The sequence below is a fragment of the Astatotilapia calliptera genome, chromosome 7, assembly GCF_964374335.1.
Source record: "Astatotilapia calliptera chromosome 7, fAstCal68.1, whole genome shotgun sequence".
Taxonomy (NCBI): domain Eukaryota; kingdom Metazoa; phylum Chordata; class Actinopteri; order Cichliformes; family Cichlidae; genus Astatotilapia; species Astatotilapia calliptera.
In genome coordinates this window covers 6,429,286-6,444,576 of record NC_137428.1, presented here as the reverse complement: position 1 = coordinate 6,444,576, position 15,291 = coordinate 6,429,286, and the positions used below count along the sequence as shown (strand labels likewise).

General features: G+C 43.6%; 1 protein-coding gene and 1 long non-coding RNA gene across 3 annotated transcripts in view; one reads left to right on the top strand and one right to left on the bottom strand.

Moving 5' to 3' along the window:
* hipk3a (homeodomain interacting protein kinase 3a) overlaps positions 1-9,070 on the top strand; it is a 32,554-nt gene extending 23,484 nt beyond the window's left edge. The window contains exons 10-18 of one of the 2 annotated variants that reach the window (XM_080304095.1): positions 35-161; positions 302-396; positions 593-747; positions 1,043-1,204; positions 1,293-1,661; positions 1,827-1,988; positions 2,113-2,387; positions 3,556-3,704; positions 4,804-9,070. In XM_080304095.1, coding sequence (XP_080160221.1) covers positions 35-161; positions 302-396; positions 593-747; positions 1,043-1,204; positions 1,293-1,661; positions 1,827-1,988; positions 2,113-2,387; positions 3,556-3,704; positions 4,804-5,334 — 2,025 coding nt within the window. In that variant the 3' untranslated portion in view covers positions 5,335-9,070. The remainder of the gene's footprint in view (positions 1-34; positions 162-301; positions 397-592; positions 748-1,042; positions 1,205-1,292; positions 1,662-1,826; positions 1,989-2,112; positions 2,388-3,555; positions 3,705-4,803) is intronic. The other variant, XM_026172781.2, reaches the window with a different exon arrangement.
* A 512-nt stretch (positions 9,071-9,582) lies between these two features.
* LOC145429931 (uncharacterized) lies at positions 9,583-10,587 on the bottom strand. The gene is made up of 2 exons (XR_013910278.1): positions 9,722-10,587; positions 9,583-9,649 (listed from the first exon to the last, which is right to left on the bottom strand). It is a non-coding gene; the product is annotated as an uncharacterized LOC145429931 (long non-coding RNA).
* Positions 10,588-15,291: the final 4,704 nt, after the last annotated feature.

The window sequence follows — 15,291 nt, the reverse complement described above, 5'->3', positions numbered from 1 at the left end:
CTCTGCCGTTGCCTCTGTGTACACGTACCTGAAGCAGGCTATCACCCAGTCGGCTCCATCAGTGTTGCATCCGGGGATAGCTCTGACAACCGGAAATGGTCAGTTTGGGTGCAGTGACTCATTCCCACCTGCCCTCCTTCTTTGTCCTCCAACCATGCAAGGTATATCGAATGTTCATAGCTTCTTTTGGCAGTTACACAACATTCATTTTATATTTTCTAAGAAGTAACTTTACCCAAATGGCATAAAATTTAGTTATTGTGTAACAGTTTAATTTAATTAAAATTTTCTGTTTTTTAAGGCAACCTTAATCAGCCAGCAGGTTATTCTGTCCCCATGGCAACTCAGGCACCTCCTATACAACCCTTACCTGTGAGGCCTGGTGTAATAGCTCAGGTAAGCTCTGTACATGCAACAATAAGTTGAACTGTTAAAGAAGCAGTGGCAGACACACCCTGAGTAACTCTCAGCTCCCGTCGCCCTACTGCTGATGCGTCACTGAGTAGAAGTTCCTCAAAAACCACTTCTGACGCCAATGGAGATCAAAAGAAGATTACATAACATCTATGATTTGACTCCTTTGTCCCTGTAGCAGGCCTGGTCTAACCGGGGGCAGCAGCTCCTTGTCCCAGCAGCCTGGCAGCAGATGACTCCAGTAGGGCCTCCTCCCTCTCACCCACCACCACCACCACCATCCTCCCTAACCAAGGACACCACAGCTGGACCTCAGCGAATCAGCGACTGGGGGTGAGTCACAAAGACTTAAAGTCTGGGGAAAGTCCCTGCTTGCAAGACTTGCACTGGTCAACATTTTTCTGTCACATTCTTTATTGGCATGTGTGCAAAAATGATAAGATTCATTTTGGGAATTACCAAATTATGTGCAAAGCAGGGTTGAAATATCATTACTGGAGTTCTTGTCATGAGTTGTAACTGTTTTTCTTATCATGTCACAGCATGTTTTCTATTCTCTTTATGATTTTACCCGAAATATGGAGCTTCATGTTTCTCTTTCACCCTTTACTCTTAAAATCTGTAACAGGAAAGTGCGTCCACACAACAGCCACTATAACGCAGTGATCAAACAACCTCTTCTGACTAATCAGATGCCAGCGCTCTCGGCCCATCAGCCGATCAACATTGGCATAGCTCACGTTGTGTGGCCACAGCCAACCAATAAAAGGAATAGGCGCAGTCACAACAGGTTGGCTTCTGCTCCTTGTGCACGTCTTTGGATTTTAGATTCTCTGTCACTGATATATTAAACATTTATGAAATAATTCTGTTTAAAGGAACCTGTCTCACTCCAGCAACGTCCACATCACTGGATGTCGGACCCCCAAAATGGCTGATGCTGTTGAACAGGCAGTGGCAGGAAGGGAGCAGCCTCAAAGGGAGGTGCCTTTAGTGGAAACCAGGCAACCAGAAGTTCAAAACACAGATGAGGACGATGATGATGCAGAGGAGGAAGTGAGCTGCTTCAAAGAGGTGGCGACGAACGCTAATAGAGAGTCGGACTTGCTCAGGCAGCGAGATGTAGCGGTTCTGATGGCCGGCACTGACGGGAGCCCCACGCCCAGCGTTATCAGCATCCACAGTGATCTGACAGATGCAGAGGATGAGGGTGGGGAGGAACAACCACTGAGGTGCCGTCTGAATGAGTGAGTATAATCAGGAAAATTAACTCGTTCAAGCTCACCCTGCTTATGAGGGAAAACATGTCAGCTTCACGTACAACATTCTGTGAAAGTCCCTGCATTATACAAGAGACTACCTCTAAATTCGGCTGTTTCAGACTAAAAAAAAATCTAAAAACGTCTCCTCAGGTGCAAAGAGAAGTGTGTGTGTGAGGCTTGCGGAAACACCAGTTTGTCTATGGAGAGAGTGTGCTCACTGAGCAGCCCCGACAGCAGCCTCAGCACCAGTTCGTTTGCCTCCAACTCTCTTCAGTCCAGCCCTTCAGTCTCACCATGCAAGAGAGCCAACAGGTAGCAGTTTACATCCTTCAGTAACTAAAAAAAAAGTTGCTCAACAGAAAAACACTGAAAACACTTTTAAGTAGCGGTTGCTTGAATCTTCTTTATGTTTGTTTGTCCCTCCCCTCCCGTTCAGCATGTCTGAGGATGATGGTCACGAGAGCGGCTGTGACACAGTGGAAGGCTCCCCCTCATCCGACACGTCGACTTCCCCTCGCGGCAACAGTTCCTATCGTTACCTTGACAACAGTAACCACAACAACCACCCATCTTTGGCTGCCGTAGTAGCGCCACTACCTTCGCCTACTGTGCAGGGCAGGAGCCCACGTGGCATCAGGACAATGGTAGTTCCACCAATGAGAGTGCAGAATAACAACACTCAGGGGATAGAGGAGCGTGTCCAGAGAAACGGTCAGTGAAATCTGATTCTTCAATGCAAAGTTTGTCTATGTGTATAATTATAATCTGAGGTTGTTTTTGTTTTATTGTATCTTTTTGTTTGCTTTTTGTTACACGTACAGAGAGCTTTGCGCTGTTTTTGTTTTTCTTTAAAAAGTGTATAAAAGTGGAGTTTTTAAACAACCCACCTGAAATAGTGGTGGGGGTGGTCATGTTTTTGGCCCAGTTGTGTGGTCTGTCACCTGTGCTTTGGTGGTGTTTGCTTTACAGGTCATTTGGAAGCAGTAGGGGCTTACCGCCCCCTAGTGGGTCATAGAGGCTTTAACAGGTGATCAAGAGACAACAGCAGAAGACTTTCTTCTAGTCTAAGACCTCAAAAGATGCATCCATTGTAGGCAATGCTAACATTGCCTCTGTTATGGCTTTCCCTCCGTTTGAGTTGAAACGTTCCTCAAAAGTTTTTCTTCTTTAAATCTGCATAGTCTTCCATCAGTGATCCACATTGTATTACAGTAGTTTCTAAAGGTTTACATAAAGACAGGACAGGATACTCTGTTGGATCCTACGTACGGAGGGGGAAAGGAGGATGCATTTGGTTTGGTACTGGACCAGAGCTTGAGTTTTTGCCGTTGGTTCTTGCTGTGCAGCAAAAGTTATCCTAAGACACTGACATGAGATCAGTTTCTATACCCAGAATATAATTTGGTATTATAAATGTGTTAATTGTGCAGTGAGTTTAAAACTGATACAGATCAGAGTCTGAGGATCAACTTTGCTCAGATGCCATTTTCTGAGTGTCCATTTTCCCCTTTGCCTGATTTTATGGATTTTCTTATCTGTTTAATGGTTCTGTGTTGTATGTGAAGATTCCCAGCTGTTTACATATATTCAGGAGTAAGGCTTTTTTTTCTCTTTTTTTTTTTGTTTGTTTTTTAACATTTTGAGTCATGACAGGTTAAAATATGTCATGTTAACTTAAATTAGTAATGGTCACATTTTGAGATGCCAAAAGTTTCATGTTCTTTAAACAGAGTAAACCTACTGTCACTCTGGTGTGCATTCTTGTTTGAAGTCATTGTGGTTGTTGCTGTTACTTTTTAGTCACACAGACTAAACCTGGAGTCTATTTTTGGTTTTGTATATGCTTTTGTTTGAATAATGTGTCTTCTGTCTCTTCCAGTCTTAGAGTCCTGGTCCCGGTCCAAAGGGCGATGCAGCTTCGTAGGACAACAGAGCACTCCCTCCTCCATCCCCCTCCTCCCATCTGCCCCCCTGCTGTCCCGACAGCAAAAGGTGACTGGGCAGCAGCACCCTCTGGGCTTTGGACAGGTCAGTTTGTGTCCTTTCTCTTGTTAATATATAGGCCGTTAACAGGTTTGAACTAAGGTTTGCTTCTACTTAGAGGAGATCATTCCAGGAGGACTCTGTGTTTCCCACACTCTGTATGTGGTACTGTGTGTTTGTCTATGAGGCTGACTGTAACAACAGTGAACAGCTGGAAGGGAAAACCAGGGATCAGGACTAACTTGTAAGAAGCCAGTGAACTTTCAAAGTAATAGTGAGGCAGATTTTAATCGACTACTAAGTCAATTGTAAATTTCATTTTTCTTCCCGATTGGAATTGAGTGCATGTTACAAAGTTAAACAACCCACCCCAAGGATTAATGGCATATACTGATTCTGATATTGTCAGCTTGTGCAGTCAGCTGTATGTTTATACTCAAGAATCTGTCTTTTATGCTGCCACTGTTTACCAGGAAACTGCTGTTTCTGAGTGGCGGTAACATAATCTGCATCTCTGAAGCTTGCGCGTGTGTGTGTGTGTGTGTGTGTGTGTGTGTGGTCGCGTACTGGCAAAAACTTGAAAGTTTCTGCTTTCAGCCAAGAAATGGTTCACAGCATAGATTACATGGAAAGACAATGTGCAGTTTATACACTTTGTCTGCGATGGATTACTTACAGAGGTGCTGAAAGTTTTTGTTTCCCTTTTCTGAGCTCTTCTAATCTCTGTTCATGAAATGACTTAACCAGTGGCTTAGGACCAGCAAAAAAAACTTGTTGAGCCAGTTGACTGGCTGCTGGTGCGTTCAGGCCAGTAATGGTTTCCAACATGTCCAGATATCACCCAGAGTTCACCTGTGAATCAAAAAGCTAAATCAGTAATCTCTAATATTGTTTTTTGTTGCTGCCAGTTGAAAGTAAAACAAGAGTTTTTTTTTTTGTTTTTTTTTTAGTGGAGTGGAAAACTCAGCAGCGTTAGGCTGTGTATCTATGAGCTCATGTTCACAGCAACAGACACGAGTAATGTCAGTGTTCTGGTCTTACTCTGAGAGAGAAGAGCATGTGCATATATCAGAGGTCTCAGACTGCTCCTGTGTGAGTTGCGCCTGGTGTTAAATGAGTCTTCTTTGTCTGTCCTCTCCCTCAGGTGCAGCCGTACGCTTCAAACCAGAGCAGCAAAGAATGGAACGGCAACTATGGGCCTCTGCGGCCGCACGCCTACATTCCCCCTACTGTCCACACGCACACCTTCAGCCCCACACACACCTCAGCCGCCCCCCACACTCTGCTGTCCTACCCTCCCAGCGGCCCACTCACCACCGCCCACCATCCCCACCCCATCCTGCCTTCTCGCCCACCTCCTCCCCCTCTCCTCCAGCATGGCTACGGTCTTTCCCACCCCCAAGGAGGCGCTATAGTTCACCAGGTGACCCTGAGCATCAGCGCCCACCCTCACCACCCTGGACACCCCGCTCCCCACCCTCACAGGCTCCTCCCTTCCCCAACCATCCACCCGCACCACCAGCCTGGATACGCCGCCCACCCCCACCAGTTCAAGCCTCCCTTCCCTCCTCCACCACCCCCTCCTCACCCTTACATGGCCTCCCCAGCCGCCTACACAGGCTTCCCTCTGAGCCCCACCAAGCTCAGCCACCACCCCCAGTTCTCTTATATCTGAGGAGCAGGGCGGGGCCACAGCAGTACCTTCTGGTCAGGAAGGGCCACGGGAAGTGGACAGGGGCATCAACCTGGGCCGGGAGAGCTAGCAGCAGAGCACAAAATGGACGCATGTAATGATGAAGATGAGCAAGAAGAAGATGGGAAGATGGAAAACAACGTATCATAGCAGACAGAGTAAGAAAAAAAGTAACAATGCCGAAGATGACGTTAAAGTTCGGAGGACAAAGAAATTCCCAGCCTGTAATCCCGATTCATTGATTATGTTTTGATTGTCGGAGCATCTTGAGCTCTGAAAGACTCTCCGTGAAATCGACTAACAGAAGTAATAATAGATTAGAACCGCAAAGCTTTAAAGAGAGCGCAACGGGAGTGAATGAATTCATATGACAATAAGGAAATTTTAATTAAGAATGTGTCCTTTGCATGTTACCTCCCATCAGTGGTTGTTTTTCAGAGAGTATGATCTAATTCACGGCTGGAAATCAGTAGTTGTTGCTGTCAGGCGGCCCAGCCTCTCTCCCCCTTTATCCTTATTGCCTTGTAGCATGTACAAGCCGGTCAGATTGTGTTTGTTAAGCCATCCCAGTGTGTATCGATGACCGCTGATAGCCCCCCACCCCCTCTTTGTTTCGGGCAGACTGTACTGCTGCCCTCTCTTAGTGCCTTAAAACGAGTGTCTCTGACGTTACTTCAGGAGCTTATACAGTAGATTGTACATTTAAATAGTCTTGCAGCACTTAACCTACAGAGTTTAAATAAGATGGGCTTATTGGATACATATGAGGTTAATCCTTGTTTTCATGTTATAATATTGGCAAACGTTGGACTTGGGTGTGCTTTCTAAGTCAGAGTATGGATTTCTTTTAGCTAGAGGCTGCACACATAGGGCTTTGACTGAATGAGCTTTTTATGTACATAAAGAGTGATTTGATATTTTGATAATCGTTTTCTATTCACTATAATACTTAATTCACAACAGTATTGTCACTGTTTACTGTAACTGCAATACAATCTAGATAGACTCTGGGTTGCTGTGTTTTTATTATTTGGCATTTAGGCTAGACTTGCATTAATGCATTTTACGTTCTAGATTTTGGGAGTGGCATAGACTTTAAAAAAACATGAATTTTTATGTTTTTACTTTAAACTGCTTTTCAGTGTTTGAAATAACCTATCAACTTACAGTATCAGTGCTGGGCTATCGAGTATTAGAGTTATAATCGTTTGAAATTATTCATGTGAGGCAAACCTTTTTTTTTTTTTTTTTGGTCCATGTATTGAAGCCTGTTGTCAGTTTTGATACATTCCTTCAGGGTGGATGCATAGCCTTGATTTGTGTGTTTCTAGTGTTTTTCGACTTTCTTTTCCCCCCACCGTGTAGTAGAGCTGTGTCTTTACCCGTCATATCAGCTGGTATTTTACTCCAATCAGCACCAAAGACAGTTTGTTTTTAATAATTACTGAAGCATGGTCGACGATATTTCTCTCTTTTTCACTTCCAGCATACTTGTTGCGGTTGTCAACATTGGAATATATTGTGAGATCTCTATTTTGAGTGTTTTGGTTGAGGTTTTATTATTATTATTATTATTATTTTCTGAGCTGTGTTTGGCAAATTGTTTTTTGGAATGTATTAGATAATAAGCTGCTATGTACTGATTATCTGCCACTTCGTAGCTGTGAATTTCGAGGATTAATCTCATTCTAGCCTGCATTCTCGTTCCTATATTGTAGTTCTGACAGCTAGATACAATAGAAGTGGGGTTTATTTTGATCCTAGAGTATATTGAATGCTACTCTATATGATAGTGCCTCTGTATATTGGCTTTGTTGTTTTGAAGTGATTGTAAACTGCTGTAATGGAAGTTATGAGTTTTCCTTTTCTCCCCCCCCCCTTTTTTTTTTTTTTTTTTTTTTTTTTTAAATTCAGTGCTTTTTGGTGTGTGTGTGTGTGTGTGTGTGTGTGTGTGTGTGTGTGTGTTTTGTGCGTATGTATTTAGCATCAGTATTTCAAACGTAGGCTGGATTCACTCTTTGATTCTGTGTGCTGTTGACGTATTATCGTTTTCTTCTTATTTGCGTTATCGGACTGTATTCGCAATTCTTCGTACTGTACAACTAGTGCCTTTCTTCATACAAATGGCTGAGAGATGATGTCTCGCATCAATATCAAAGCAGTCACGCGTTAAGACTAGTTTTCTTTCTAACGGGATCAGATCCTGTTTTCACAAAAAAAGAAGAAGAAAAAAATCCAAAGTTTGTTTGTTAGACCGACATGACGTCTAAAAACAATCTCTCTTTTCACAGAATCCTAAGAAGGTTCAAGTCAGGGAATGTTTCATCGTGCTCACCGTACTTGTGCAGTACTCCAGAACATAGGGCCTGAACATACACAAATGCAAAGCTTTACTCTCAAACAGTGAATGTATTTGTGGAACTCGACATCTGTTTGTGGTTTTCAAATGTTGTTGCGTTTCTGTTGGCTGCACAGCTTCTTTTTTTTTTTTTCTTGCTTTTTTTTGTGATTGGGATGTTGATATGCAGCTATTACCATAGGCAGACATCATGTGTTTCAGTCAGGGGCTCCTTCAAAAGGCTTTATCTATCAATTAATATTCAAAGGTTTAGCTCCAAAGTTATCCCACCCTGATCTGCTTATTGTATTACATCATATGGGTTTTTGCTATGTTGCTTAATTAATGGGTGTATCCTGTTTGGTTTTTTTGTCTACTATTCTACCGCGTTGATGAATTTTAAGTGATGCGCGATGGTGCGCAGTTTGGCTTGGAGTGCAACTGCACCGTAACATGTACTCCACTCCAAGGAAAATCAGTTTTTAAATCCTGCGGCGTGCAGCCCCTGTGTGTATTCTTTGTCAGCCACGCACAGGTGATGAGATGTACCAAATTCAGCAACATCGCACGCCACAACCCCCCCCTCTCCATTTGAGGTTAACAATCTCAAAGGCACTAGAGGGGTTGCACAGCCCAGGATCCAAAAGCACTCGGTGCTCAGCATCCTCGAGCAGGCCTGAGGACTGCTCGGACACCAATAAAACACAAGGGGAAAGCTGAAATTTCTGTGACAGAGTTCCTCCTATAGGCATTGTAACTAACGAGTCCCTCTTATTAAAAACAAAACCAAAAAAGCAATAATCCAAAAATGGCTCCACTCTTAACACTAAAATTTGGACCCCCAGGCCTGCCGTTATTGGCGCTATATCAAAGCTACCAAACATCCTCTCAATGTCTCATATGGACTGAAAAATAAGCAGTGTGAACACATGAATTTTTGTATGGCACCTATGAAATTATCGGGTAAACATTTGTTGTACTTGGACACAATTATGTAGACATGATTGCTAAATTGAATCTGTTACTGTTCTAAATGTGTAGATTTGTGTGGCTTTGATTTTTCATTTTGGTTTTATTTTTTATCTTAAATGCTACACTTGTGTGACATGTAGCAACTGCACTGTGCAATATACATCAATTTGAGGACTGGGGAAATGATAATTGTTTGGTTGTAATTATGTGTGTCTTACCAGTTTGCAGTCGTTTTCCTGCCCCTCGCCCCTCCTCTAGTTCTCAGTGAGTTTCAGTGTGACCAAGCCGTATATACTTTGTCACAAAAAGCGGGTTCCTTCTTGGTGACTCTTATTGGTGAGTGTCAAATTATGAAATGGTGTACCATGTCAAGATTCACTTGGAATTAAAAAAAGATCTTTTGCTTCAGTCTGTGTCTGCCTCTGATTGTACACTGATGATTCGTGAAAGTTTATTTAAAGGGATTAAAACACGAAATGTGTTTGTTGGGATCTTATTAAAGTGGACCCATTGTGTTCATTTCTAGTTCCATATTTTTATCCCTGAACTGTACTACAAAGGCTTGGCCTGACTGACAATATTCCTCATTTCTCCTATACTGGCCTTTGTGCTCCCTCTTGGCTCATCCAGTGTCTGAAATCAGTGCAGAGCAATACTGCAGCATTGATCCAATACCAATTCAACACAGGGCCAGTATTTCCAGTGCTGATTCTGATACTTTACACCAATTATGTAGGGGAGAGCAGTGTGTTGTGATTTATCAGATCATCATTAGTTTGCAAATTCTGAACACATTTGATTAAATCACAGATTTTCATGTATCTTAAAAATGGGTGTTTTGGAGGAAGGAAGGTTCAGGGTTTCAGTAGTCGTCATCATGGGCTCATCCGATTAGAATGAAAATAAGCAGTCATCAATCATTTGCAGGTTTTGTTGTTTTATTGTATAACGGATAAAGGAAAGAAAGACACACATGGACTGCTCTCTCTAAAAAGGACAAAGTATGATTTAAGTAACTCAAATGATACATGAACTCAGGAGACTCAAAGAGAAACTCACCTCAGCTGCCGCCCCATGTGGGAGTGAAGAAAGAGTGAGGGGTAGGTGAGTGCAGTCCTTATATAACGAGTGACAGGTGAGTGCGATTAAGGCCAAGCACCACACCCAATCAAAGGTGAGGAAAAGAAACAAGGTGCATCTGGTGAAGTGAATGTGCTGAAAGGTGAGCCTTTACAACAGCCGCCCCCATATTTCTACTGAGAAATATGTTCAAAGGATTAAAGATGCTCTTTTTCACGAAGCGGGGGCAGAGGAATCAGACATGCTACAGGTCTAATATAGGTTCAGGGGGTCGACCTAGAGGTCGACAATGCAGGCCAGACAGTTCAGGGGGCCGACCATGTAGCCAGCGGTTGCGGCAAAGCAGGTCCAAATGCCAACCGCGTGGGATGCAGCGGCAGGCCCAGACCTGCAGACCGTTGGGCAGTTTTGCAGGTGCTGGGGGCAATGTACGGGGCTTGGCAGAGGCAGGACCAAGTGATGCAGGAGCAGGCAGCGCCCTGACCACTGGCGGAATGGCAGCCACAGGCGGTGGAACTGGTGATAGTGGCACTGCCGGTGACGACATAGGTACTGCTGATGGTAGAGTATGAGGTGGCTGAATGAATTCAGAGCCATCAGCGGACACAAGGATGTGCTGGAGCGGTTCTCCTGAACCTGAACTGGAAGATGTGAACAAACATTGGGCATGCGTGGAACTGCTCTGGGGTTGGAAGTCTGTGATTGGACCTTGGAGTGTCCATCCTAAGCGGGTTTTGACTGCTGCAGGAGATCCAAATGGTCCATGTCTAACTGGTGCAATAGGCGTAATAAGGTGGGTATGATCAGAGCCTATGAGCAGTAGTGGAGCTGCTTTGTTAATGAAGGTTAATAGGATACCTTGAAGATGCTTGTATCGCCGTTGAAGAGAGGATACGGGGTAGGTGTGGTCTGAAAGTGCTAAGTGACTTGTAGCGAAGGCATTATTAATTGTGTAAGTTTTCTCTGGATGTGCGATGGGAGAAATCTGGAAACTTACACAAGAACCTTGAATGGTTTCAACTTCTTGATGGACAGTTCTGAGTGATAATTTTTCAGCTTTCCCAGTTAGGTGGAGATGCTTAGCTGCAGATGTCAGAAGCATGGTACGTTGGGAGCCATCATCAAGTATTGCATATGTTTCCAGGGTTCTTTTGCCATTACGCAGGAGCACTTTCACAACCTTTAATAGTACACTAGGACAATCGCTAGGTCTATCAAAGTACAGTGTCCTCACTACAGGATTAGTTTCAGTTCTAGGTCTCTGATTCACCTCACATAGGATCTGTAGATGTCTTTCCATGCAGGTGGCACATGCTTTCCTCAGATCACACTTCGCAGCCTGATGAGTTCTAGCACAACGCCAGCACCGTTTGTTTCTCTTTATCCAGTTTATTTTCTCATCCTTTGTCTTGTTAATGAACTCAGGGCACTTGCTAATGTGGTGTTCAGGTGAGCAGCAATATGCACATCTAGCCTTAGTCATTATGATTGGTTGTGCTGCCTGTACAGGATCGGATGCATTTGTTCCATGTAATATTGTTGTGAGTGGAGAGGTGTACTTATGGGCAGGTCGTGGCTGGTTAAAGGATGAAACAGGACTGTCCTTTCTTGGTTGACACTTGCATTCCATTTGCAACCAGGATGAGAACAAAGGTAAGTCATACATCATATCTCCTTGTTCCCTGTAAATGTGCCGTTTGAAGCGACTGGAATGCTCTGCGGGCAACTTTTCAAGTAGGCGATCGACATGGGAGCCACAATTTAGTTCTGTCTGTCCTTGATCACCCATAGTGGTAAGCAAGCCAACTAAAGCTTGCACACGAAGAGCAAAGTTGTCCAGAGTCCGACCATCACCTGCTCTGATAGGAGGAAGCTCCAGTATATTCCGTAGCTCTTTCAATGCTAGCTGTCTTGGTTGCCCATAACGCTCATCAAGAGCTTTGATGGCTTGAGTGTATGGGTCAGGAGCATAGGAAAAGGAAATAGCTAACCGTTTAGCTTGGTCTACTTTCAGGTGATCAAGAAGGACATGATATTTGAAATGCTCTGTCTCATGAGGGTCAAGCAGGTTAGTAAGGGCCATTCGTAACAGCCTATACTGGATTTCATCTTCTCTGGTAAGGTCTGGGAAAGAAGGACCCTCAAGTTTATACACATGTGTTCTAGTGCTAACAGGGTGACTAGAACTAGCAGTAATGGGTACCGAAGGTTTTTGTGCATGCAAACCATCAGATGTAGCTGGTTGCTGCTTTAAAGGAGGGTGCTGCCTTGGTTCTGGAATGCAAACGAGAGATTGAGCGGGGTCTTCATCTAGAGGAACAGCAGGTTGAACACATGAAATCTGGTGGGGACCTTGCAGTGGCGTGGCCAGGAAATTAAAAGGAGTCTCATCTGGTGTAGGAAAAACTGGTCTAGGCAAACCACTTGAAGGAACTGCAGCATCTAATATTGTTGAATTAGGGAAAGGAGGGCTAGCAGCCAGAACTGCACCAGAGTGACGGCTAACCTGGGGGGGCTGAGAGGGTGATTGACATGTTGCTGGATCAATCACTGGGAACTGCTCATGTTGCTGATGTGTTTGGGGAATGGCTTGTAAACCGCAAACAGAGGATTTGCTTTCATCAGAGACAATGTGAATTGAAGATCTGGAGGAACTGCGAGAATGGGGAGGAGATAACTGAATCATGATTTGCCTAATCTCCCTCATTGTCATCAGGAGTTCCCTCATCACCTCATCTTGATTGGTGGGTAAAGGAGCAGGCGATGTCTCTGGTTGTCTTTCTGACTCTCCATCAGGATCCTGCAGCCCATGTGTGTCTGTGTCACTATGCTGGCATTCTGTTTGACTCTCTGTATCACATCGAGCACTTCTACTTCCAGGATACTGAACGTCATACTGCTGCAGGTGGGCCGGAGGTCGACTATCACGACCGGAACGTCTCAAATCTTCGGTCAATGGCTGCTGTGAATCCATGACGCTGACGCTACTCCGGCTCGGAGGACCATATTTTGGAGGAAGGAAGGTTCAGGGTTTCAGTAGTCGTCATCATGGGCTCATCCGATTAGAATGAAAATAAGCAGTCATCAATCATTTGCAGGTTTTGTTGTTTTATTGTATAACGGATAAAGGAAAGAAAGACACACATGGACTGCTCTCTCTAAAAAGGACAAAGTATGATTTAAGTAACTCAAAATGATACATGAACTCAGGAGACTCAAAGAGAAACTCACCTCAGCTGCTGCCCCATGTGGGAGTGAAGAAAGAGTGAGGGGTAGGTGAGTGCAGTCCTTATATAACGAGTGACAGGTGAGTGCGATTAAGGCCAAGCACCACACCCAATCAAAGGTGAGGAAAAGAAACAAGGTGCATCTGGTGAAGTGAATGTGCTGAAAGGTGAGCCTTTACAACAATGGGTATTTTGGAGACAGGGATGCAAATGGGGCAGGCCCAGGACACGCTGGAGAGATTATATCTCTCGGCTGACCTGTGAACGTCTTGGTGTTCCCGCAGACAAGCTGGAGGAGGTGCCTGGGGATAGGGGGCTTCTCTGCTTAGACCTCTCCCCCGCGACCCAGCTCTGGATAAGTGGAAGAAGATGGATAGTTGGACTGTAAATGTGCCTCTCTCTAGTGAAAGTAATCAAAGTACTGATCCTCCCACACTTGTATCAATCTGATACAATGCCAATGTTGGTATTGATGCTATCAATATTTGTCTTGATCCGCCCACCTCCTTCTGAAACAAAGTGCCTAACACTACATTTAACCCTGCTGTTTCTCTGTTGTACGCATTTTTAGTAAGGCATAATTAACAAAAAGGCTTGAGAGATGAAAGGATGCCAAGCTTATATCAGGCCAAAGTCACATGCATTATTTCTTAAATTCTGAAATTAAGTGGTCATCCAATAAAGATCTGGCACTTCATATGTATGCTCATGATACTGTAATTTTTACACAAGCCAAAACTGCTGATGATGCAGCCCATCAGCTTTCATTGGCATTGCATGATTTACAAAAATGGTGACTCATGCCTTAAGGTAAAAAAAGACCATATCATTGTTTTTTAGTAAACTTGCTGCCTGTTGCAAAGCTATGTATTCCTCACTGAAGAGTCCTTTTTTTTTTCACAGGCATGGAATAAAAATGTTCTGCAACTCAATACAAGTCAAAGAGTTAAAGGAAGGTAATGTTACAGCCTACCTTTGGCCTTTTCGGGGGGTTTCGGCTTGGACTTTGGGCAGGTGCAGTGACTGCAGGCCCAGGAATTGCACCATATACGCATGGGAACCATTGTCTGCTATAGATTATATCAGACAGATACTTTCTTTCGTTATTGAAAGTCTGATCATTCTACTTAGGGTGCTGATCCAGAAACTGGTGCTTTCAAGATTAAAATAAAAAGAATAGCACCTGAACCTCTTGCTTTAAAGAACATTACAGGTGATCACGCGCGGTGAGTTACAGCCAATAAGGAGTCACGCAGTTTTTGTGTGCATGTCTGTGCACGTGGTCATTTATTATAGCTTTGTTTTGTCTTCACAGAGTGGTTTTATCATTCATTCAGCCCACCACCCACTCTTTTTATTCATTTATTTATTTTAGCTTTTTAAAATGCTGATGGAAACACAACATTTGGCAGGTTCCCCCAACTACTTTTACTTTGAAAGAAGGCCCGGAAGTTTTATTTTTTGCCTGCAGTAGTCCACAAGTCACATCGCTGCTTGGTGCCAGAATAATTATGATGATGCACTAACCAAAAATGAAACTCAATGCTTCACAGTCCAGTTGCCTCCATATGAAAACAGCCCTTTAAGGTTAAACATTCAAATCTCAGACACGGATTCCCTGTCAGAATAAATGTTTCAAGCTTTCTGTTAACCTGTCACCAAATTTACATTTTGAACATTTGATTTGATTGTTCAGGTTTAGCCAGCAAAATCTATAGATTTTGCATCTCTATCATAGATAACATGGCTGAAAGTCAAGATCTTTGGTCCTGAAAAATGTTCCCCAAGTGACTCCTGAAAAACAGCAGCACAGAGAAACTTTCAGCACCTTTAGCAGCAGTAAGTTGAAGCAGTGGTTTTTTGTATGATTTCATTACTGTTTCACATCACTGTGGAGGAATTTCGGCCCACTCTTCTTTACAGTGTTTCTTCAGTTTATTGAAGTTTGGGTGTATTTGTTTATGCACATCTCTCTCTTACGGTTGCACCAAAGGATTTCCATCAAGTTGAACCAGTGGCAGATGACAAACCAACCGACACACCTGAGTCACTCACTTTCTTAAATGCACTCAGTCTCACTGGCTCTGTTTATTACTAATCACTGTGTAACTGCTGTAAATTGACAGTAACTGCCATGTCCTTATAAATGTTTATTGGATTAACCACACGTATACAGACTGTATATGACTACCAACTCTCTCCAGCCATGTTGATGTATTACCCATATACATCAGACACAATCAGACTATGCTTACAGGATGTGATGTTACATGTTATTATTTGATGTTATTGGAATCATCATGAATGGGTGGTGATTTCTAT